Source organism: Triplophysa dalaica, chromosome 25 (genome assembly GCF_015846415.1).
Source record: "Triplophysa dalaica isolate WHDGS20190420 chromosome 25, ASM1584641v1, whole genome shotgun sequence".
Taxonomy (NCBI): Eukaryota; Metazoa; Chordata; class Actinopteri; order Cypriniformes; family Nemacheilidae; genus Triplophysa; species Triplophysa dalaica.
The window spans coordinates 13,525,820-13,551,180 of record NC_079566.1 but is presented as its reverse complement, the minus strand read 5'-3'; the positions used below and the strand labels follow the sequence as shown (position 1 = coordinate 13,551,180).

The window sequence follows — 25,361 nt, the reverse complement described above, 5'->3', positions numbered from 1 at the left end:
CCCTGGTTTTTCTCTCCAATGAAGCTTTTTTTTCGAGTTATGTTTTATTTATTATTTTGTTGCTGGCTCCCCAGCCCTAGATGGGTAGTTATAAAACACAATACATAAAATTATGTTTTTGTTATGAACTACATTATAGTCATCATAAAGCTAGCAATAGCTCACTACCTAGTAATCATTTTATAGTTTATGGCTATGATTAAAAGGAAACACTCAACGCAGTGAACTATGTCAGTTCCTGAGCAGCTGCGTTACACAACAGAGCACATGAGTGTGTAAAGACAACAAAATATTTAACAGAAATTACTAAAAAGAAACAATTATAAATCTCTGCCAAATTCATAAATGTAGGCCTAACAGTTAAAGCAGATCAAAAGAAAAAAAACGTACAAAAGTTTCTCTGCTTAGGTGTAAAAACATATGATGCATGAAGCAGACGTGCTTTAAATAAAATGGTTGCAGTGCATGGGGTTAGGGTGGGTTGTAATTTACTGTTGATAAAAACGTCTGCCAAATAAATGAATGAGAATGTCATTACCACCCACGTGATTTCATATATACATTGACACATCTATTGAATCATATGTCATGATAAAACCTTGTTTATGATATTATATGGATTCATTTGTCCGAATCAGTGTTGAAAAATAATCAGTAAACAGAAATAATCCCTGAGTGCAAATCATTTATCAACACTGATATCCTTAGAAATTTGACACACAGATTCCATATTCTAAACAAGATCTATGAAGAAAGTAAGGAATTTCAGTCCGAAGTGGCTTACAATTCCAAACAATAATCAAGAGTTTATAAAAAATGTGATGGACGTTTTGAAAAGTCAAAAGCAACTTTATGACTTTTAAGTCAATTAGTGAATCTTATACATGCAGCGGTAAAAAAAATGAGGAGAGCATTCCAAATTTTCATTTCAGAACCGCATTGCAATAAAATCAAACCTCAGGAGTGGCATAAAGTTTCCAACAGCAATGTAAAAAACGGACATCATAACAAGGCACATGATGAACTGTGATACAAATCCAGATTATCCCATAAACATTTTGGAACTTTGCCTAGTGTGTAAAATATGTAGAAAATTCTATTTTACCTAAATGTGAATATAAACTTGTTTTCTTTGCAGTATTTGAGGTCTGAAAATATACAGAGCATATTACCTGCTTATATCTGATATTTTGAGATGTTTCTCCAGTATTCCTTTTCTGAAAAAATATATGCAAATATTAGCAATAATTTTATTTAAATTTGGGAGAAATATTGACTGTAGTTCACAGAATGAAACAAAAATTGTATTTTGTCTACACACATGACTTATTTTTAGTACATTTTAAAATCATAAAGACGGTCTCTTCATTTTTTCGCCGCTGTTTGTTTATACACACACATACAGGTTTTTGATGTTTGTTTAACAGTTGGATTACTGAATGTTTACGCACCCACACATGCAGACAAAAACAATATTACAGAAACCCACAGACAGGCAAAGAATCATACAGAAACACACACAATGGCCAATTACTCAAGAACTCAAATAGACAATGTATGTATACTGTGTTTGTGTGTACTGTACATACTTATCCGTCACAGAGTGTTGACTTGTTAACGATTAACACATTAATAGGCTAATAAAAATGATTATTATGAGTTTAACTTCACCTATATTCTTACCTGAGTATACAATACTCTTCATAAAGTGCCAGCAGTGATGACAACAGGTCTGTGCACCAAACACAGCTCCAACCTAAGTGTCTATATTTTTCAATATTCAATGTTTTCTTACTGTTCTTAATAATAATGACATTTATGTATAAATATATAAATATATTTAATAGAAAATAGGACATATAAATTTTGGGACAATATTTATGCAACAACAGTGGTATGGGTTTGTGTTGAAACATGGAGCAAACATTTCCCCTCCCCCCCAATTTTTTTATTTTTTATTTTATTTAAATTTGACAATATATTTTATAACCCTTTATACTTGAAAATCTTTTTTCTCAGCTGAAGCTCATTCATGGTTATATTTTCAAAGTCTCCACCATGGCTACCTCTGGAAAAGTGAGCCAAAGTGCTGTCGAAATAATGATGCCAGTTTCCATCACTTCTAGCTCCAAAGCCAAAAACGTTAACCTGTGTGAGAGTGAGATCAAGTCATATACAGCATTACTCACTCAGATAATCTATTTAATCAAAAATTTGTTCAAGAGAGGTTCAGAGTTTGTCAAAAGCAAACATTAGACTCTGTGAATCAAATATCAGAGAGAAGGGGATTTTACCTCATCACATATGTGAAGGGCCAGTATTAGAGTTATGAAGCCTGTAGATGGATATCTCCCATGCCTTTGTGACCAGTTGTCATAAACGTATTTAATGAATGCTGGATGGACAATCATCACCTTACAGAATAATGGAATAGTTATTTAATAAAAATATGATGAATCTTAGGCATAAGAATGATTTTTAGGTTACATACCCTGTCCATGTCAGCATTTAGAGAACCTTTCACATCAGTGTACGTGCTGGAGAACACAAAGATCATTGGGTTAAAACAAGTAAATTAGCATCAAAGATCAAGACCGAAAATATGATTTTAGCAGGTGACTTGACAATATCATGTCTGTTCTGGTGAAATCTTCTTGTAAATCTAAACCTGTATGACTTCTGCAGAACACAAAAGAAGATACTTTAATGATAACAGAACTTCAAGCCACATACACATATTTGGCCTTCAACTCATTTCAGCATGCATTGTGGTAATTCCACTTCAGTGTCTGTTAATTAAAAATATAGGAGGAATTCAACCTGGAATTCTTCTAACAGCAATGTGAAAGACTGAGAGAATGCAAAACATGCATGAACGGTGTGAAAAAAGTACAGGCTTTATTCCATTATCAGGGCTCTCAAGTCTCAGACACAGGCATGTCAACCTGTTCACACCTTGTATTTCTTAGGCAGAGAAATTTCCAGGATAACGCCCACCAAGTTGCGCCGCTATTAGAGGAATCAAGTGAGTTCGCCATAGAGTTCAGAAGGCCCAACCACACACCAGCTAATCAAATGAAAATATATAGCTACTGAAAAGCCAAACAGCTGTATCCGGATAAGATTTAGATGTTCTACAATAACAATTGCAAGATTGGGAGCATAAGAGGACGAGCGACGGGACTGCTGACGAGAGAGGGCCAGGCCTGGATTTTATGTTGTGGTTTGTTATGCACCAGCAGTAGTCCAGGAGGGGCTGCCGGCTGTTTATGTTATGTTTTATTCGCCAGCAGTCGCCCGTGAGGGGCTACTGGCTGTCTTTTTATTTTGTTTTCATTGTATTAAATGTTTAAATGTTTGCAGGTTCCCGTCTCCTTCCTTCCTTTTAATTGAACCTTTTGACAATCTCTAACTCTCACACACACACACACACACAATAAGAAATGCTGAATTAATTATAAATATATTTTTTGTACGGATTTATGCGTCACATTTTTCAGATCAAACCCCCGCTGCCAATATCTTACTCTGAACTCAGTTCAACTTGAGAGCCCTGCATAATATTGTTAGGCTTTGTTTTCTCTCTGTTTTGATGTTTTTAATTTGTGAGCACATGCCTTGTTTGACACCCTGCCATATGCTGTCATGTCATTTTGATGTGACCTCGCCCTCTTGCTATCTGTTAATTACCTTGTTATTGTATCACTCGCCTCACCTGTTCCTTGTCATTACTTTCTCTCTCTCCCCTTCTGTTCCTCCTTTTGTGTCCAGATTTTCTTCCCTTAATATTTCCTCTGTTTCTCTTATCCTGTGTCATACCATTTGTGTTAGTTTTCTTTGCTACTCTCTAGTCTAGTTATCTTGCCTTGTTCCTATATTTTGACTCACCCTAGAACTATCCTGTCTGGTCTATAGGCTCAAGTGCCCATAACTGAAGGGCAGAGCGAGGCTTTGTGAAACAATGATACGGTGACACCTAATGGACATTTGCAGGTATTGCTCTTAGACACTTATATAACAAGTAGTGTTTGTGGTTAGTAATCCTGGGTCGAGGGTTCGAATCATGGTTGAAGCGTCGTCACATCATATAAAATAGTGTTTCTTCATTATGTTTTTATTTTATTTTAAGTTTTAGTTTTCTTCAGAACAGCAGATGTTCTGGCTACACCTGTGCACATCCAATAAATGCAGGTGTTAGGAGTGCATGTGTTTCAACATTGATAAGTGTTATGATTTCCCATCACACACCTCCAAGTCTGTTTTCAAAATGGTCCCATAGACTTCAATTGACCTTTGACTTTTTACTGCAATCATCTTATTTCGCATTTGACATACACAACATATGGCTCTGTTTTTTTAATAAAATGTGGCTAGATTTCACATTAAGTGTCTTATCCCTAGATGATCACTGTCCATAGATCACAATAAACATGCTTCTTTTTTTTTCTTGATTTACAGAAAATCAGTTATTGACACTTGTTTATGAGTTTACTTTCAGATCAACACCCCCTAGTGGCGGAATGTAGTCGTGTTTTGAAACGTTTTGAAACCGTAATGACATAAAGAAGAAACTGCCTTTGCTAACAATCACTTGACTAAGCCAGTTTCATTCTTACTTCAAAGAACTGATTCTATACACAAGATTCAATATTGGCTTCGAAGCTTCATGAAGCCTGTTTCGAAAGCGCCCATCACCAGTTCTGTACTCTCTTCCAGAGTGAATTGCATCTCTCTGTGTGAGTCAAAGACTAGCCAGGATGCTCCCCCTACAGTCACCTCAGATCTCCTCAGGCCAATTACCGTTGCCTGTTTCCTGTGGCCAGTTACGGCTATCTCCCCTTTCAGCCCTTGCCAAGCACTCAAGCCTGTTGCCTCCTGACTCTGGCCTAAAGCACTATTTTGTGACTGTTCTCATTGTTTGTCTTGGCAAGTCTTGTTGAACCCTGCTTCTGATTCCGACCTCATTCCTGACACATGTATTCATGTTTGAACTAATCCTAAATACAATTGAAACATTAGTTTGGTGTTTAAATGTGAACATGAACTTGTTTTCTTTGTAGAATTCAAGATCTGCTAACATTACAACTTTTTGCTTTTTTGAGCAGTTTGTCCCGTCTGAATTTTCTGCAAATACAAATAATATTTTTATTTGGAATTTGGAAGAAATGCTGTGACTTGTTCACAGAATGAAATTAAAAATGATAATCTTGTTGAAACCCGTTCAAATGGCAAATTCAGAAAAACTTGAAATAATTAGTGTTGTCTTCATTTTTTTTATTCTGTTTCTCAAAACTTTTGGATAAGGAATATTTCCACTTGTTTGTTTAGAAAGCTGTATGTTAAAGTTTTTTTTTTGATCATGCACAATCTCACCTTGTGATGTGTTTAGTGGTGAAGATGCTGATGAGCCAGCGCAGATCAAGGATCTTAAAGGGCACAAGAATCAGATTGGTGGACTCATCAATGTCCACAGCGCTTTCAGGGTAGATAATCCTGTGGGTAGTCTTAGACCCCACGTCCCGCTCATAACCTTTCGTTGGACCCTTGTTTATCCTGTGAGAAAGGAAGAGATAAATATTGAACATTTTTCACTGACACTTTGATCCTTTGTCTCTTTAATCAAGGGTCACACCCCAAAAACCAGAATGGCACATTTTTCAAATCACTGTCATAATTGTCAGCTATTTCAGGAGTACATCCTTACCTAAAAGGAAATGTTATCTACAATGACAGGTATTTTTGACAAGCATACATAAATCTGCTTTGCAACAGCACAACTGAATGAAATGTGAATAGAAAAGAAGTGGTTTCGATGTAAATGTTTTGAAGAAGTAGCTGTTACCTTATCACAAAGTCATGGCTGTCTATCAGTTCACCATATTGGGATTTCAGAAGATTCCCAGAGTTTCCGACCACGGCACAGGTTCTGCAGCGATCCAGACTTGCGTCCGAATAATGTTCTTCATCAGGGAAGAGAGCAAATAATGTGTCTACCAAATCCGTGTACACATGTTTAGAGCTGTCAATTTGTAGACCCTACAAATGTTTAAAGACATCAAGTTTAGCTGCAGTTCTTATAGATGTGGCTAAACTTCGGATTTTTAGATCACTTGACTGAGAGTTTGTCTATATAAACCCTTAAATTGTCCCAAACACAAAATACATAAATCATGTTTCATATTAGAGATAAAAGGGAATTTACTTACTTTCCACCATCTATAGACATCTTTCTTCAAAACGCTGTTCTTTTTGTTCAGCATAGTTGGAATTGTCGGGTTGTAGCGCATAAAGAACCAGTCATCATCATTCAGATCTCTGACACATTGATCACAAGCGCACAGACCTCCTCCATCATCATCATAAGATGTTTGCAGGGAATTGTATATCACAGCATTTTGGAGAAACATGAAAAGAACGATGATGCTAAAAACGATTGTGGTTGAAATCACTTTCATGTGTGATTCCTGTTTATTGAAGGTGATCATATTTTTCATATGTACTGTCGCTGGATGGTTCAAAACCCAACAGCTGAAATGCAAAACACCATATTTAGCATGCATAATAAAAAAATGATGTTGTTCTTGTGCATTTATGGACAAACTAAACCAAGTATTTTCAACTTATGTTTATTTATTTTTAAAAATACATATTTATAAAACAAAATGTTTGTTTTAAAACATTTCTTTTTTTTTCTTTAATGCTGTTTTCACACGAACTGTATCTACTTAATAATGATTTGATTTCTTTTTAAAGATTTTTTCGTATAGCCGCTTTGCAACAATTCAAATTTGTGAAAAGGATTTAGCTCTAGGAAGTAACATTAAATTCCCCAAATAATTTGGGTGGGGACCACTTGGTTCTGGATTATTAGTCGAAATAAAAACAAGGGTCCATTTTGTTTTTTAAATTACCTTTGTAAAATGAAAATTAAATGCCCAGTAGGTACACGTACCGACCACGGACCCACAGCTTTATTAAGGGAGGCCTAAATATTTTTCATAATATTATTAAATTAGATTAGACAATTAGATTATTAATACTACTCTTAGATCTATAATTGACCTTATAAGTAAGTTTATTTTTATGTCGCCTTGTTGTACAAACACTGTCGAGTTTGTGAAGAGGCAGCAGATTTTACCGGAGGGGAGCAGGAATCCGGTTAGACCAGGGTTCTCCTGAGGGTTTTTTTTCTCGATTGGAATTTTTGGTTCCTCGTCACCTTTTGCATACGGTTTGAACTATTTGCACTTCAGAATTAATATTGCATTTATCAATTTAAAGTGTGTTTTTTATTTTTGACCAGTGTTTCTCTCTACTTTATATTAAATGTGTCCTTTCCCATTCGTGTCGGTGCGTCCTTGCCTGTGTGCGCCTGCTTGTCTGTGTGTGTCTGAGCGTTTGTGGGTATGTCTGTCTTCTGTGTTTACCCCTTTTCTTGTTTTACATGCATAACTTTATTTATTTTGCATATAGTCAATTTGCCTCATGTACAGCTGCTTTGTATCAATAAAAATGGTAAAAAGCGCTATATCAATGAAGTCGAGTTGAGTATTATTTTATTAATGTACAAAAATGAAAATGAAAACATTTGCTTCGGTTTACACTCCAACTATACAACACAAACTTTTCATACATTTTTAAATAATAAAGGCCAAATACGCGTTTCCAATTTTCCAATGTTGCACACCACTTTTGGCCATTACTGTCAAAATCCTTGGATGTTTAAGAGTGTGTGACAAATGTATTAAAAGTTAACGTACCTGCTTATTTGGACGTTTGGTTCCTTGGAATGAAGCTGTAAATCTGAATATTTTGATTCTTCATCAAGGATGTTTATATTCCTGAAAAATATTGTACTAAGGCGGAGTAAAGTTGCTTGCTTTAGGGTTAGGTTACTAAGAGGACAAATGTCGCCATGATGTAATTCCTGCACAAACCCTGCACTATACATTTAGTCTAACTGTCTTGAACATTTATAGCTGTCAATGCACTGAAACCAATTAATTTGGCTAGGTTTTTATTTTATCGTGAACTGCACTGGACGTAAATGTTAAAATTAAAATACAATTACATTTTTGTGGTTTGTACCGATTGCACCACTGTCACGTGAATGGTCTGAAACTAATCCATAGTTCTTTATATTTGAAGAGGCTTTCATTTATTTGCCTAGTTGATTGAGACTTAACAGATACTTTAAAGCTAATTTCAACAAGTTTGTTGACCTTCCTGCTAATATAATAATTAATCATCGTTATATGGTATTATCAAAGCGATAATTCAACATTTTTGTCTTCTTTTGAAGTTTTATGGTGGTTCGCAAACGAGCTTCTGAGGCCACCTACAGGACTCGACAGAGAATAATAAACTAAGTAATTCAACACTTTACCTTCGATATAATATGGAATGAATCCGTTTGTCTTAACCTGCAAAGCTACTATACATCGTAGATGTATATACTTCCATATTTTGTTTTACCGCTGCTTGAAGATATTCCGTTTGTTCCATTTCTAAGGGCTCGTTCCTATGCCCTAAACCCTTTGAATGGGTTACCATATGGTGTGAGAGCTTTGAAGGGTTGAAGGTGTAGGGGACCTTTTGAAGTGCCCTTCTGCGTCATCATGTCGCGCCCACAAGGAGGTGGAGTCACCATGTAAAGAATCTGCGCAAAGAATCATGAGGGCCCGAAGTGACCATCAGTTGTACCCTTCAAAATTCTTTATTCTGAAGGGCTCTTTGAAGTGGCCAATTATGTGCACTTCGGTTTGGAACGACCCTTCAGTATGGCGGGCCTGATTGTTGTCACTCCGAAGGGCCCTTCATAGGGTGATATATCCCAGTTGGAACGCGGGGTGACAGTTTCAAAACCTTATTTAAATGTCAGGAACACTTCAAACGATGCATTGACAACTTTTAGAGATATTTATATCATTTTAAATCAGTCGTAAGTTGAAGTTGAATATTTTGATAAATTAACTTTTAGTTCCTTTTTATAAATTCTCTTTTTTAGTGATCAGTTGCAATTGTGTGTTTTCCACACAAAATAAAGTGATTTATACCCATTGGTGCTCACTGCATATGATACTGATGAAAGTGTCTGGAAATCTGTCTGTTTCAATAAAATTTCTTAAATTGGATAAACTCTGCACAGAAATGTGGTGTTTATCACATATTATTATTATATTGAATTTTCCAATTATTGCATCTAATTGTCTACTATTCAGTTTTCATTTTATATTTATTCATTATAGTGCATTTTCTAATTATTGTATATAATTTTACATTATTGTAATTTAATTTTACATTTAGTTTCAATGTTCAAAAGCACAAGTTAGCATTCTAAACTTTCCAGGCTATTTAAAAAAACTTTAAACATTGACTCCTGATATGAACTTCAAACAAACAAGTTTCCAAAATCAACAAAAATATGCAATCATACTTCGTTAATAAATATTTTGCAAATAAATACTTAAAATAGGGTCTTTCCGTTAAAAAATCTTCTTTTGAACAGCTGAGAAGAAAACCACTAATTTTATAGTTCAAATCCATGCTTCTCACATGGCATTCCAGTGACAATGGTGTTAAATGGCTCAGTCTTTCTGATGACCGCAAACGAGAATTAAAATAAAATATAACTTTGAGAAGGAGTGCTCTCCTTTCGCCTGGATTTGATACGGATCAGATCTGCTGTATGTTGTAAGAGCTGGCACCGGCGCAAATATTTCATCGTGCATCGTACCATTACTTTCGTTTTTATCTAAAAGGGCAAAGTAAACATTCATAAAACCCTTGCTTTCTAATTAGTTGGTTGCAAGAACCAGGGCCGGCCCAGCCTCTGTTGGTGCCCTAGGCAAGATTTAAGATTTTGCCCCTCCTATGCAAAATAAATAAATTCATAAATAAATAAATGTTTTTTATATAAAATGATTTTATATATCAATGATTTTGATATTGGTCAAGAACAATTTTGTTTATCCGCCCTTGGGTACAGTGATGAGAAAAATAAGAATTTTGTTCACTCATTTTATTGCTTTTAATGTATTGTGAATTATTGATTTCTCTCCACAAAAGGCACAAGGCGCATCCATATGTATAAACTTTTTTAGTTTAAAGTCTTTAAAGTTTGGAGATATGCAAATTCAAAAGAAAAACTTAAACATGAAAAACATAAACCTAAAACTGGAGATTTAGAAAGTATATTTTAGTGTTTACTGAACCAACATCTCTTATTGCAGGTAAATGATGATGATAAGAATAAAATGCATGTGGGCCGAAGCGTGTTTGTGTTGTTTTTTATTTATGAATATTAAAGAAATTGTATACCAAAAGTGATATCTCATGAAGTGGAGTGGTTTGGATATCATCATCAGGCTGCGCCTCCATCACGGGTCTCCTCTCTTTTCTGATGATGTGTGTAGTGTAGCACAGGCCCTGTCAGGTTCATTCGTTAGACTTTTTAAACACTGAAATTCAAAGGTCATTTCACGATCCTGTCCTGGATAGAGCTGCAGTGTAACAGGTGTGGGTGAGGGAATGGTGTCTTCAAACACAGTACCATCATAAATGGTACTGAAGATTGTTGACTCATGCAGATTCCGGTCATTTGCAATATTAAATTTATATTACCTGCAAATAGTATATTGCTTTTCAGAAAATAACCTGAGGCCCCAGAGCCGTATGATGCAGTCTATGACATCGTGGGATTACAAATTTATAAGATAATAGTAATAGTAATGTAATAGTATATAAACAAAGAAAGTTATGTACATTGTGTTTCACTTCCTGACCATACGGCAGAGTCCCAAGTAAGAGGTGAATTCTAAGCTCAAGCTCCTGATTCCTGCATTGCATTTGCATGCTTTGTGTAAATCGACTCCACCTCTATGGATCCCACCCCTTTGAAAGGTATAAAACTCTACTCTGCTGTGGTATAGTCGGACTTGGATGACTTCAGCAACGCAAAGTGGGTCCTCAATAGAGAGAACTTCTGTATGAAAGATATCCCAACGTCTCCTGGTCTCTGCTTCTACGAGGAAAAGGTTTCCTAAAACATCAATCAAGAGACCTACTATTTTCATTGACTGCATAATCGTTTGTGCCCTTAATATTTATTAAGCTGGGTTTTTAAGAGACTAAAATATAACACATTTGCAAATGGCAGGACGGACTACATTTTTTATAAATGTCCTCTTTTAAAACTGTGGCGTATTGATGACACAAATGAAAGCAAAAATGTATCTGATATGATGGGAATGCTGCTCAGAAAGATTCATAACATTTTTTTAAACCAAATGTTCTGTTGTGAAGAGAATCTATTGCCAAAATGTCAATCCATGTTGTAGGTGTGACATTTTGAAAGTACCCATTAAAACTGATCTGTGTCAGCTAAAATGTCTGGAATTTTTGTGCGTTTCAATGAGAGTTTTGTGTCATGTCTTTGTTTACGGGTTCTTGTCATGTGGACAGACAGCTTTGGTGAAAAAAGGCTGACTATGTGTTTCTTTTTTTACCAAAGGTTGGCAAGCATGCAGAAGCAGAGGGAAAAATAATCATTGCTTCAGACGTGAGGACATCTTAATTTTAAACTTTCTTCTTCTTTAGGAACTTTAGGCCTTTATTAAAACACGTGTTATACTCTGAAAGTCATATTCTTTGCGTTCACTTTCCAATGATTAAAATATTTGATGTCAGAAATCTCATAAAAAGAGTGTGCGAAACATGAAAAACTCGAGAAATATAAATGGTGATTGTAGGTTGGTTTACACTTTTGTAAGTGGAGGTTGGATGTGCAGAACAGAACATGATAGAGCCGATAGGTGACGCACTCATCTTTGTGTCGTGCAGCCCTCGTTGGGTTGCGTTTTCCTAACGCATCGCTGTAAGAAAGACCACATATTTATTTTTAGGGGAAAATACAACATCTGCGCATCTTTGGTGCACAGCTGACGCGCTCTAACACAGTTTGAGCACCTGGATGAGGTAACATGAGGAATATTTGATCCCCTGCAGATTTTGTAAGTTTGCCTGCTTACAAAGAAATTAAGGTCTATAATATACTGACTGAAATGCAAATCAATTTATAACCTTTATTATTTTTATATTCTGTCTCTATCACTCTATAACCTCCGTTTGGAGAGTGTATTTCCTCAATGAAAACCATAAAGTTCTATCTCCGAATGATCCGCAAAGATTATTGTGTGTTTTATATTGTACTTGTCATGTCTGTATGACGTTGTTACGGTGTGCTAACCTCATTGTTATTTTTATAGCACCTGATTTATTTGTAGGTTTTCTCATCTTGTGGTTTACTCAGTATTATTTACATGCACTGAATATTAAAGTGCACATATGTACTTATTGTTTGCTTACACAGTCAAGTGTTGCTCGCTCAGTATTGTCAGTCACGTTTTGTACACATGACACCGCCTAGCAGAAGTTTGTACACTTGTACTATTTAGTTAATGCTGTCACAATTAAAATGCTGTATATCAATACCGTTCATGCTAAGATATACTATAATACATGTTATTATATGTTTCTTTCAGAACCACACACTTACGAATATCCATGTAAATAACTCCAAATTAATATAAATGAAACATGTATGCGGGTGCCTATACTGCAACTGTCAAGAAAACGTCCCTAAATCTGTCTTATGGTCTGGTTATTTTGTTCTACCCGGGAGTGATTGTAATACAAAACAGTTGGGCAATTCCAGCGTTATGGAAGTGACATTTTGCGTTATGGACGTGACACAAAAATGCTCAGAGAATGAATTTGTTATACTATTATATTGAACCATCTGTTTATATTTTACTGAACCCTTGTTGATATAGTCTTAACATCAAAAATGGTCAGTCTATGAAAAAAAGAATATATAAAAAAAGGGAAATAAACATGCGTTATGGATGTGACAAAAATCGTATTTTTTTCGTATGGTTGACATTTTCACAGAATTGCCCGGTTCCAGCAGTAGATAGAAAATACAGTCCCTCTAAGTCTAAGCAACAATCTTCAGATTCAAATGACAGGGCCAAAACGAATATTATCGTTTGTTTTAGATGAAATTTAATGTGTCTACAAAAACGTTGTATTTTCGCATGTTTGTATCTCCTCTTTTCCCCGCCTCTCTGAAACCCGCTGATTTTTTACAAAATGCATCGCTGTGAAAAGCGAGGTGTGCTGTGATTGGCCAGTTTACCAGCGCGTAGTAATTGGTCGAATACTGCAAGCGCGTGACGGAAATGTAATATGTACCATATTCGGAACATCATGTTCCCAAGTAATTGTACTGACAGATGATAAAATGTCATCGATACGTTCCTAACCATTTCGAGCCCGAATCTGATCCAAAAAATGAAGATGATCAAGCCGATATGTCAACTTTGCCAGCGCGACTTGAGCAAGATGTAAAGGGTTGGTAAGGTTTTTAAAAATTATATTATGTTAAATATTTAAAAACTATAGCTAACCATTTTACATACTGTAAACATAAAGATTTGCCGTTAGTGATTCACCAGTTTTACGCCATGTCTCAATAAAGACAATAAAAAAGACATTTGTTGCCTTAATTTGGAACACTGATTAGGATTTATGTTGTCTTTTTTCACATCACGCTCGTGCCTGCGTTTGCAGACCAGAAAACAGATTTACATTTATGCATTTGGCTGACGCTTTTGAAACACACAGTGTCTCCACTACATAGCTGCGGCGGTGACGATACAATGAGATTTACAAGTACGCTCACCTTACCTGTGTTTACATTTGGGCAGTAGTCAAGTCATTTTAAAGGGGTTATTAGCCACGAATACATGTTTTATTGTGTTTTTGGTGAGTTATAAGTTGCTCAAGCATGTATCAGACACATAAAATTTCCTAAATTAATGTGTCCTAACAAAATTCTGTTTATTCTATCTCACCCAGACCCACCTGAAACGCCTTGTGTAACCACACCCCCACAAATCTACGTCACAAAGACTGCCCAAATATTAAGAAAGTTAGGTGGGCTTGCCTGTCATTACAATTACTTTGGAACCGGATGTTACAAATATGGTAAGAGACATTACATTTCCTTCACACCCTTGCAGTATTTGACCAATCACTACACTCTGGTTAACGGGCCAATCATAGCACGCCTCGCTTTTCAGAGCGATGAGCTTTGTATAAAATCAGCACATTTCAGAGAGTCGGGACAAAGAGGAGATATAAACATGATCGGTATGTGAAAAATACAGCGTATTGAACCATAAACCGTATAAAAACATTCTATTACATTTAAAACAAATGAAAAATGTTTTAGCATGTCATATTACCCCTTTAAGGAACGCTAGTAACCAAACAAAACACACCCACATTGAATTTCATTGTATGATACAAGACCTCTCAAAACGGCCTCTCAAAATACCTTCTTTTGTGTTCCACAGAAAAAAGTGTCACATTCAGGTTTTGAACAACATAAGGGTGGAAAAAGGATGAGAGTATTTTTGGAGGAAAAATATGTTTTTTAATAAACAAGTAAAGTAAGTATGATTCATTTCCAGGTTTAAAATTGTTCGGTCACAAAGGGAGAAAACACTATACTATAGGACTCCAGAATAGCAGAATTTAAAAGGAAAAACAAAAAAAATCTGAAATTAAATTAAAAAGATGCCTATTGAATCCAAACCCTTTACCAACTGAGAAAAAGCTTGTGACACTAGCCCCGGTCTCCCTTATTCATAATCTTCAGAAGTGAGATCACAATGTGAGAGCACTGCCCGGGTCTGCAAAGAAGCCAGTAATGATTTGTCTAATATTTTAGCATAGGTTATATGTAAATTCTTAGGGGACATCATTGTTGACATGCACACAGCAGTTTTAATGCAAATTTGTGCTGAATCCAAACGTCCACATAGACACACTCTGCTTTCTTTTTTAAATGCAACCACATGTTATATCTCAAACTTGTTGCTAAAGCAGTAATTCTAAATAAAAGGGATCCTTGTGTTTTGAAGAGTATAATGGTTCATGTCACTTGAACGTACTGTAACAGCACTGAGATAAAACTTCTTTGATGGTCATCAGTGTTACTTTGGTTTTAATAGAGCATTCCTATCGCTCACCGTTTAGCCCTGGGCCTCGTTTTAGGTTTCTGGGGAATTCTTCCCAAATGACTGACAAGTGTATATTTCTTTTTCATGAGACATGTTTAAGAAGCATGATGCATTAGGGTGCTTTAGGGGATGTTCATTCTAAACATGTCATGACGGTGGAACTGATAGTGTCAGAATAGCAGGACTTTTTTCACCACAAACCATTTTTTATGAATTAACTTAATTATTCTTTGCTAACTTTTGAGAGCTGAGACCCATCCACTGGTGCTGAGATGAAACCTGTCTAAGATGATTTCTCTTCCCCCTATTCGGTGTTCTTTTTATAGTGAAGATACATTTTCTCATTTTTCCAATGGCTCAAAACATTTAAAAGAATGTTACATGCGGAAATGTAATACATACCATCAAAACCGGGGTTTTACCCTGAAGGTGGAAATATTTCAAGATGGGTGTAAGGAATTCAGAGAGAGCAAGAAAGAAAACCTGCCACGGACGCTTTGCATATTCGATTAAATAAACTGATCATGTGTGAAAGAAAGAAAACGACACAAAAAACAACTCACCCAAAAGACTTTTAGGGTTCGTCTATTTCTAAAGTAACCCCAAAATATTTTTTAATTTTTACAAATATTACAACATGTCCCCCAGTGGCCAGCAACACTCATAAACTGAGTTTAACCAAATTCAATTTCCTTTTATAATGAAACTTAATATGTGTAAATTCAAGTGACCTTGTAACGCTATTTTGGTTTAGCTTGACATTTTGTTGTATTCTTTTTATAGTTCTTCTTTAACATTTCAAAAGAATAAGTGGGAAATGCCTCTATTCCTAAAGATGATGCTAATGTGAATATTTGATCTGATCCCTAACACAACATGTTGAGTAACCGGATCGGCTGGAAGTCACACACCAGCGCTCAATGAAACACTCAGCTCCTGTGTTTGCTTTCAACAGAACGATAAAGGATCATGCCGTGCGTAACCTCTCCATCCAGGAATTAAATTTGCTCCATTGACTTTCAAAATGAATCTGTCAAACATACAAAAGAAGGTACGTGAACCTGAATATGGATGCAGATGTGCCAGGTTTTACGAAAAAAAGCTTATTGATTTATTGAGTAATCAGTGTATGGTATAGAGGATGTGACTTCAGTACTTCACTATAATGTCTGATGTGATACAGACATTTCTAGAAACACAAAAAAATTGAAGATGATACTGGCATGCACTTATCTCTGCTAGTGCAGGGGCTGAAGGACCATAAAAGGGCACTTAAAAATAAAGTACCAAAACTGCAACATGTACATTCACAAGTTTATTTTTACAGTGTCTAAACAGGTGCAGTTATAATTTTGAATATAAATTTAAACCAAAAAAGGGATAAATATATATAAATACTATAAAATTTAAAATTAATATTGTCAACTTTGATTTTACTGAAAAAAATCAAGAGGGTAATCGTGTTGAATTGGTTTTAAATTTCTTTAATATTTAATGGCTGTATTATATAGATGCAAGTGCTAACTGTCATGAAATGAAAGAAATGTAATGCTATCTATGGTAGAGAATTGACTTGGATGTTAAACTTAAAATGCATTTTCCCAAAACATGCAATTTAACAGCATTAAAAACTGTCACAAATTAAACTTCCATTAAAGGCCAATTTTAATATTAATTAAATGTCGTTGGATTAATATGCCAACTTGGCAAAATTAAGCAAAACACAATAAAAAATCTACTAGTTTTAATGGAAACATACTGGTGTCTACCGCTACTGTATGTTATGGATTCTATTGGTTGGGTGCTGTCAGGCAGATTAATACTATTGGAATAATGCCTAAAAACATACAGAAAGGAATTTTGAAATGAGATCAATAGAAATACTGGTTCCTAGAAGGGCTGGGCGATATTGCAGAAATGTATTTGTAAATGTTATGTGTTTTTTTCTATAATGATTGATAACTATAATTATTTTTAAATATAATTCATTAAAAATATATTTTTTAATTTATAACAATCTATGTCAAATAATCTCTTTTTTAAATAGAGTTTATTAACAAAACAGTGAAACAAAGTTAACTTTAAACCAGTTTAAATTAAATAAACCAAGTCATTGATATGACCTAATTAGACATGTACTGTAGCAACAAAGAGGATATTAGGCCATAAACAACATGGACCAGTTAATTCTGTCTGGGAACACTTCTGGGTGCAGCACCCCCTGGCTTCGAGCGGGACACGCGATGCTCAACAACAGGGCTCCGCGAAAGACGGTAGTCTGGTGCAGCGCTGACTGGAATACAAATTTAGAATAAAGATATACTATTTCGCGATTTGATTTCATTTTTGTTATAATGCAAATAACCGATGCGGGATTTTCCGGCATTAGTAAAGATGGTTTGCGGCATGATATAAAATAATGCGAAAAACCCCCTGAAATTAAGCCCTGAAGTAGCCTCGGCAAAATAAATTACAGCACCCCCTGCTCAAAATAAGTTAACGTGGCTATGTGTGGCTAGTATTGTTTTTTCAAGAAGATATTTATAAAGATATTACGTTGAATTGATAAAAAGGGTAAAAAAAGTCATCCCTGCCCTTTGACGTTGAACCGGCGTCTTGTTAAGCAAATCGGGTGAGAAACTGAAGGCTATTATCGCAACTTTGGCTGTATTCCAATCGCACATGCAACACGGACTTAGAAGGGCAGACCCTTGGAAGTGCAAGTTCTGGATGGAGATGGCCTGCAGTTTTTCAAAAATATAGCTATTAAAATCATACACAATGAATGCAGTAATTAAAACAACATAGTTTTTCCCATATCTGAGAGAACAGCTGCAGTAGTGTAGTACTCTTCATACAGTTACTTTCAAGGTTACAAGAAGCGTTTAGCAAGCCGACCTACCTTGTGCACAAACCGACTGCCTGTGGCTGTGGATTGACGATTATAACGTTGCAAATAACATCAAGTTTCTGGGAAAGAGCGATAAAAGCGCGTTATAAGACGTCAATCGTTGTGAGCTACGGAAATTACTTTCGTATTGAATTACTTTTCGTATTGTTAGCAGTGTTTTGGACAGTTTTGGTCTTAGGACGTGTATTTCGTAAAGCACACCTTTCCTTAAGTCTCCACTTATTTGAAATGTTAAGGCGGGCCAGGTAAAGATGATTGGCCAGTTGACTAGCCCTGCCCCAGGGGAAACAAGTAGTCCCAGAGTGGAGACTAGACGATGCGGCGGAGCATCACATTTGGAAGGAGCGACAGGTCTCGCCCCGGGCACTTCACTTTTCATTGGTTCATGATCAGAAGAAGCGTATTTGTGTAGAAAAGTGAACGTAACCTTATTATAACGGTGAATGACTTTAGATTAATCTTGCAAAACTCCAGTTATAATCAATGAAATTGACTACTACACTGTTTTTTAAGATAAACTTTCTTAAACAAGTAATACTTACTTGAAAACTGTTTTCAAGGTAGTTGAGCTACCGTCAATCTAGTGAAAAATGAAGTTAATTTAGTAGCATCGCTAATTGTAGTTAGCTACTCCCCCACAGTTTTTCTGTGCTACCTACTGCTGTTGCTACTAAGCAACCAAAGACACAGAGTAGTTGCGCAAACAGCCCCGTAAAGAACCTCCGCCTACTTCTCCATCCCCAGGGCAAATAAAAAATGTTTTATGTTTATTTATTTATCTTTTTGCGATGAACGAAGCTATTGTTATCTAGTATAATTATCACTTTTATAATTAATATTACCTTTTTAAGTATGACCAGAAGGGCACTTTAATATTTTGACCAAAGAGGCAGGGTCTTGAGCCCCCCCTGGCCCTCCCCTGTATAAGCCATTGGTTTCTAGTGACTGTCAGCTATAACATGTAACTCAATTACATCCATAATCAAACGTGAAAAATACAGTTCTGATTACACTTTAGGGTAAACTACTGTAATATTGCTCTTTGTAAATGTTTACAATAGTTTAGCATGAACTATACTGCATTGCTGTATTTAACACTGCAGTATACTAGGGTAAGTTTAAAAACTATAGTGTCTAAGATATTAGTTAAAGTTTACAATGCTGTCTAGTGTTATTTTCATGTGGATATGTCTAAACTAATCGATTTAACGAAGAAGCCAAAAATAAGACCAACTATTTTAATCTAATTTAATCTAATTCAATCTAATTTGGTAACTTTGTTTAAGTAAAATGTTTTATTTAATTATACATAACTTTCTCTCCGTAGGTTGTATAAATCTGCTTTCCTAATATCTGGCGACTCCAAACTCCAGAGGTGGCAATCATATTACACACAATGAGACATCACCACCGCTATTTGTCTTTACTCCTCATCTCCACTATTGTCCTGTTCTGCTTTTACTCTCAAAACTCTTTGGTCATTTTTACCTATAATTCTTATTTTGGTTATGTGACCGAGCGCGCTCCGTGCGGGTGTGGCACATGTGCGCTTGAGCGGGGGGCGCGCGGACTGGTTCAGTGCACATTATGAACCGACAGTCCATCTGCTGCTCAACAGCAGCAACAGCGTGTTACACACAGACGTCTTCAGGTGGTGGAAGGTGAGTTTGCTGAAACTTTGCAGGAAGCACAAAGTTGTGTGCAACCAAGAACAATTTAGATCAGTTGATAAATCTGTCAGCACATGTGTATTCATTAAAAGACAGTTTTAGGCAAATTGGTTTAAGTCATATGGATCACATGCAGTTTTTGCACGAATCATGTAGAAAAATATGAACATACAGTATGGAAGATTTTCCTGTTTAAAGACGGGCAGTGCAGTTCCAGGAAACTGACACAAGAGAATATTAGATGCCGGCAGCTCTTCAACAAAACTCATTTATTTAAACAAAATGAAAACAAGACTGAACAGAACAATCCCTCCAGGGGAAAAACATGAACACAGTACTTTTAACAAAACAAAACTTGACTTAATTTAAAGAGACCAGGGGCAACAGGACCAGAAGGGCATAAAGACAAAAGATCTAGAACAGGAAAGCAAACACAAGAGGGCAGTTAATATAAGAGGAACGAAAGATGCATTACAAGGCAATAGGTGAAGGACTTGAACTGAGATCGGGATAATGAATATGGAAACAAGGGGGCGGGGCTAAGACACAGGCAGGAGAGCACATGGCACACAGAATCAAACAATAGCCAGGTGGTTGAAAACACAAGACATAGGGCTGTCATGATCTCGTCACTTCAAACTAGAAAAACAACCGCAAGAAGGGTTGGTGTCACGATCACCAAGGAGGAGAACCCAAGCGCAGGCAGCAGTAGAAACACTCTAAACTTTTATTAAACAAAATCCATGTCTGGGGGAAAGCCAAAACTGAACAAAGATACACTCCAACAAACCTGGTAGCACAGGAACGAGGCAAAGTAACCAAAGCAAACAAAATGAAACGGCACAGGACAGCAACACAAGGGCATTAAATATGAGAACTAACAAGGGTCTTCCACACAAAACACGTGGGACTGTCGTGACCCTGCCTCAAGACTAGAAAAGCAAGACAAGATGAGGCAGGATCATGACAGCAAGATCATGAAAGGCAGTTCCCAGCATGCTTTGCATGAGAATGGCTGTGGATAGTAAAAGTAGAAAAGTTTATGTATGCAGGTATAAACCAGATAAGACTTATGGTCCAAACTAGTGTCTTGCTGCCATGTATTTTATATTTGTCTTCATATTTGTAATTTTTTCTTGCCATAACACTTGCAATTGTGTCACTATAGATTCAAGATTCTAAAGCATGAAAGTGATAATTCTCCAAAAAATGAAAAAATCTATCATCAATAACCTCACTTTGTCATTTCAAACCTGCATGACATTCTTTCTTCCGCAGCACACAAAATAAGTAATTATGAAGAATGTTGTTAACTGGCACCCATTCACTTGCATTGGTTTTGTGTCCATACAATATAATTTTATGAGTTCAGGCACGGTTAGGTTACCAACTTTTTTCAAAATATGTTATTTTGTGTTCCGAAGAAGAAAGAAAGTCATACAGGTTTGAAATAACAAGGTGAGAACAATTTATATACATTTAAATAGCTAATTTTTAAAAAATATATATTGTATTGTCTTTATGTTAATTTTTACCCGCCCCACAGGGTCTACAATTTGTAACACGCGCTGCCGACTACACAGAGGTGGTGAAGAAACTGTTTCCACTCTTTCCGGATAAAGAACACTACTCAGATGCTGGTCCAGACCGCTGCAGAACCTGCGCTGTGGTCGGGAACTCCGGGAACCTGCTGAGATCCCATTATGGACCTCTCATAGATTTCAATGATTTTGTCATGAGGTACAAAAGCACACAAACTTACAACTGACTTTAATTTTGTGTTTTTTATTTGTTGAGAAAATACACAAAACTGCTTTTTTGAAGTGGAAAAACGGTCCATAAGATTTGAAAAAGAAAGTTCTTTGGGGAATCAAAAATGGTTCTTATGGCATTGCTGTAAAGAAACTTTTGAAGCACTTTTTTTTTTAAAGAGTGAAGCACAACTAATCCACCCAAAACCAAGAAAAACTTGTTTGGTTCTTTACAAAGAATGCTATCATCAAATATCATTCAAGATAAAATTGAAAATATTCAGCGTGAGGTTGCATGGATGCTGCTATAAGGGTCAAAAATAACTGGATTTGTATTTGAACCTTTTTTCAAACGTTGTATTCCTACATTTCAATTCAATATCAAGTTTTGCTGTGTTTTCCTTCAGGATAAATAAGGGTCCAACGGAAGGTTTTGAAAAGGATGTGGGTTCCAGAACCACTCACAGGATCATGTACCCTGAGAGCTCTGTGGATATGGACAACTCAACTCACCTGGTGTTTTATCCTTTTAAGATTCTGGATATGGAGTGGCTCATCAGTGCCTTCACCACTAAAAACATCATAAAGTAAACTTTGCTGATTCTAATGATAGACCGTCCAAAATCTAATGCTGTACTCTAACCAAGAGAGAATCTCATATTGAACGTAACCATGAAATCAAAAACGACTATTAATATTTTAATGTATTATTGCAGAGCTGTTTTTTATAATCATGTGCACTAATCTGTCATCAAAAACATTAACAACAACATCTCTGTATGACGTTTGTCTCTGCCTGGGGGTGGAGCTATACTGAGTGTCAATCATATACACCCGCCCACAGCTGAGACACCGTTTACATTTTCATGTAGGAGGAGTTTAACTATAATTGGTAAATCTATAGTTGTCTGTATAACATTAGAGTAGAAGAAAGTATTGTAACATCAGCTTTAAAACAAAATATCCTGCTGTAGGTTTGCCCATAAAACCAACCATGCAAATGTTAAGTAATTTAAGAGGAATTATAAAAAAACAACGACAGGGATATTTAATTTAATGGGTAAAATTCAGTTAACGTTTTTTTATTTGGTCTCTTCTGTTTGTTCCCAGAACATATAGGAAAGTGCCATCCACAATAAAGGCTAATAAGGACAAGGTGATTAACACATATTTTCTTCGAATAAATAAATTTACTAACAACATCAAATTATTTTGTTTGTTGAAATATAATGTAGGAGAAAATCAAACTATATCAGATCACAACATTATATTAGTTCATTCACAAGTGTGCTTCACAAGGGACTTGTGTTATTTTTTTCTCTTAAGGTGATGATTCTCCACCCAGAATTTATGAAATATGTTTATGTGAATTGGACGGAGAGTCACGGAAGATATCCATCCACAGGCTTTCTAACGCTGATGTTTGCTCTGCACATCTGTGATGAGGTAAAACATTCATTATACGTCTATCAAATAAAATAAAAAAATCTCGAGAAATTGTATGTGTTGTGATTCCAATGAGACATTTGTGAGGTTTGTTTAACGTTCACCTCTCCATTGAGGTTTTTAGTACAAGCTGTTTATTTAAAAACAAGTAGTCTCTGTTTGGATTGTAAATATTAATTTGATTTGGATGTGTCACTTCTGGACCAGTGACAAAGATAAATGGAACGGAACAGCTTGCAGTACACAAATAACTTTCCCTATATACTGTAACTCAAGATAAATGTATCGCCTCTTTGTTATTTTTCTTTTTCTCAAATATGAAAGGATTAAACACACAAGTTATTCTGTGAGAACATAATCGTGTGCTAAAGCTCTTTTAAATGATGAAGACATGAACTCCTTCCCTCACAGGTGAAAGTTTTCGGGTTTGGAGCTACAAAGGCTGGAAAGTGGCATCATTATTTTGATGAAACGTTGACTCAGTATGTTAATGAAAGTCATGCTGGAGACTTTGAATATCAGACAATCCGTCGACTTGAGCAGGAGAAGAGGATTGTGATGTTCAAGGGTTGGACATGAACCAAAACGATTTGGAAACGCAACGGCGGCGCCAGGACGTTTTTCTTGGGGGTGCTTAACAGTTTATAGAGAGGCTAATACAATTATAAAATGTTTAAATTCCTCAGCTAGACAACAGGCAATTTTGCTTAAATATATTGTTGTAGTGCTTTGGCCTCCCATGGGAGCACTTAATAATATTGTTAATGAATTAAGTTTCTTTACATTTTTTAACAAGCCTGCATTAAATGCTGTGCGTTAAAAAAAAAAAAAAACTTTATGCAATGCCACATCTTGGGTCCTTCAATGGCCACTGCTTCGAAATAACCAAAAGCAAACTTATCAATGCTATGCTCTTCTGTTTTTTCGTATTTAAATAGAATTCCCAATAAAACGCTCTTATTTCAGCGTAATCTGTTGTAGTTTTAAAATTCTATAACTAAAACGTAGAATATAGCACCCGCACTTCGTACAACACAACATTCGATTTGCCACGGAAGGCATAACAATCCGCTTTACCTGCTCTTCAGATGCTCTTCTCTTGCTCTGGAGAGCTTCTCTTCCAGGTAAATGCGATTTATTTTAAGTAATGTTTTATTGGTTTCGCTGCTATCTGAAAGTCACATTTTCTGAACGGAAAAGTTCGACTAAGCAGCCTTAAGGGAGGGGTTAGAATCAGCCAATCGAACAGCGTGTAATTGAGGAGCGTGCATAACCTGCCTGGCCTGTTGTGTTTTAGGCACAACACCTGGGCTAAACTGTTTTTTGAATGGGCTATAGTGTGATCTATTGTATCTGTAATGTAAATATTTTTGGGCCATTCAAGAGCCACTCATTCCATGCAATTTTTACTCTCTACACTCGGTGGCGTGGGTGGTCAAAAGGATATTTAAATGTTTAGAGGAAACTGAAGACAGGTGTGGGGAATGAGCATATCAGTTTTGACAGGGCAATGTGCATTGGTGCGTATGGAATCAAGTATAAAATAAATATGTGAGAGACCTTTATGTTTTTCTGACTGTGTACCATTGAAGAAATCAATTATGTGCTAAAATAAATTTAATGTGAACCAGAAGAATGGAAACGGACATTGTTCTAGTGTTTGGTCAGTAGATGGAGGTGTGAGCCAAACATTATAACAGCGCCCAAGGCTGTTGTCTAAGGTTGCATACAGAACAGCTGACATTAAAATGAGCACAATTTTCCATTTATAAAACCAGAAACCCACTCATTTTTATCCGCACGCAATTTAGTTATGAAGCAGTATTGCATTTGCATATTTATGAACCCCAGTTAAATTCATTTTGTGCGATCTGCTTTTAACATGCAATCATTAGATATGAATAGAATAGAATGTGAAGATATAACCCGATATGTTTAATATTCCCTGAGTAATGAATGCCTATATTTCAAAGGTTGAAATAGTGAAGTTAATGATTGAAATGATTGAAATCTTTGATGCCAGAAATCTCATAAATAGATTGTGAGAAACATGAACAACTGGAGAAATATAGAGGGTAATTGAAGGTTCGTTTTAACTTTTGTGTGATGCGGTCGGGTGTGCAGAACAGAGGCAAACATGATAGAACCGAATGGTGACGCACGCACAACATCTTTGTGTCATACAGTCCAGGCTGAGCTGCCTTTCCCAAAAGCATCGTAACCTTAAGTTAGAACCATTGCCATAGTGCTGTCGAGTCCGGACTCGAGACGTGTTTTTATGGTCTCGGACTTGTCTTGGACTCGTTGGTATTTACACTCGGACCTTTCTCGGACTTGGTCATCATTGGTCTCGACAAATGTTCAAGTCGCCAAGCAATAGCCGTCATTTCAACGTCTAGGTTAAATATAGACCCGATATAGTCCGGATATGTGTAACCCACTTTTAGCTCAAATAACATTTAATCTGGTTAAAAGTAAATTTATCCTAGTTAAT

General features: G+C 36.1%; 1 protein-coding gene and 1 pseudogene across 2 annotated transcripts; one reads left to right on the top strand and one right to left on the bottom strand.

Annotated features, from left to right (window-relative positions):
* Window positions 1-1,236: 1,236 nt before the first annotated feature.
* On the bottom strand, window positions 1,237-8,550 carry LOC130415565 (CMP-N-acetylneuraminate-beta-galactosamide-alpha-2,3-sialyltransferase 1-like). Of its 2 annotated transcripts, none has more exons than XM_056741360.1 (7): window positions 8,387-8,550; window positions 6,207-6,528; window positions 5,843-6,036; window positions 5,374-5,553; window positions 2,492-2,537; window positions 2,295-2,414; window positions 1,237-2,148 (listed from the first exon to the last, which is right to left on the bottom strand). In XM_056741360.1, exons 2-7 carry the CDS (start codon window positions 6,492-6,494, stop codon window positions 1,984-1,986), a joined length of 993 nt encoding a protein of 330 aa, XP_056597338.1. In that variant the 5' UTR covers window positions 6,495-6,528; window positions 8,387-8,550; the 3' UTR covers window positions 1,237-1,983. The 2 variants fall into 2 exon arrangements, with proteins under 2 accessions (XP_056597338.1, XP_056597339.1); XM_056741361.1 differs by lacking the exon at window positions 8,387-8,550 and adding an exon at window positions 7,761-8,380.
* A 3,307-nt stretch (window positions 8,551-11,857) lies between these two features.
* On the top strand, window positions 11,858-25,256 carry LOC130415984 (CMP-N-acetylneuraminate-beta-galactosamide-alpha-2,3-sialyltransferase 1-like; annotated as a pseudogene).
* The last annotated feature ends 105 nt before the right edge of the window (window positions 25,257-25,361 follow it).

Excerpts from the sequence above, each read along its gene's own strand:
- LOC130415565 (XM_056741361.1), bottom strand. The coding sequence starts at position 7,951 with ATGTATAGTGCAGGGTTTGTGCAGGAATTACATCATGGCGACATTTGT. Across the intron at positions 6,529-7,760 it reads CCAAACGTCCAAATAAGCAG|CTGTTGGGTTTTGAACCATC; the intron begins GTACGTTAACTT and ends TTTGCATTTCAG. Across the intron at positions 2,415-2,491 it reads TAAATGCTGACATGGACAGG|GTGATGATTGTCCATCCAGC; the intron begins GTATGTAACCTA and ends TTATTCTGTAAG.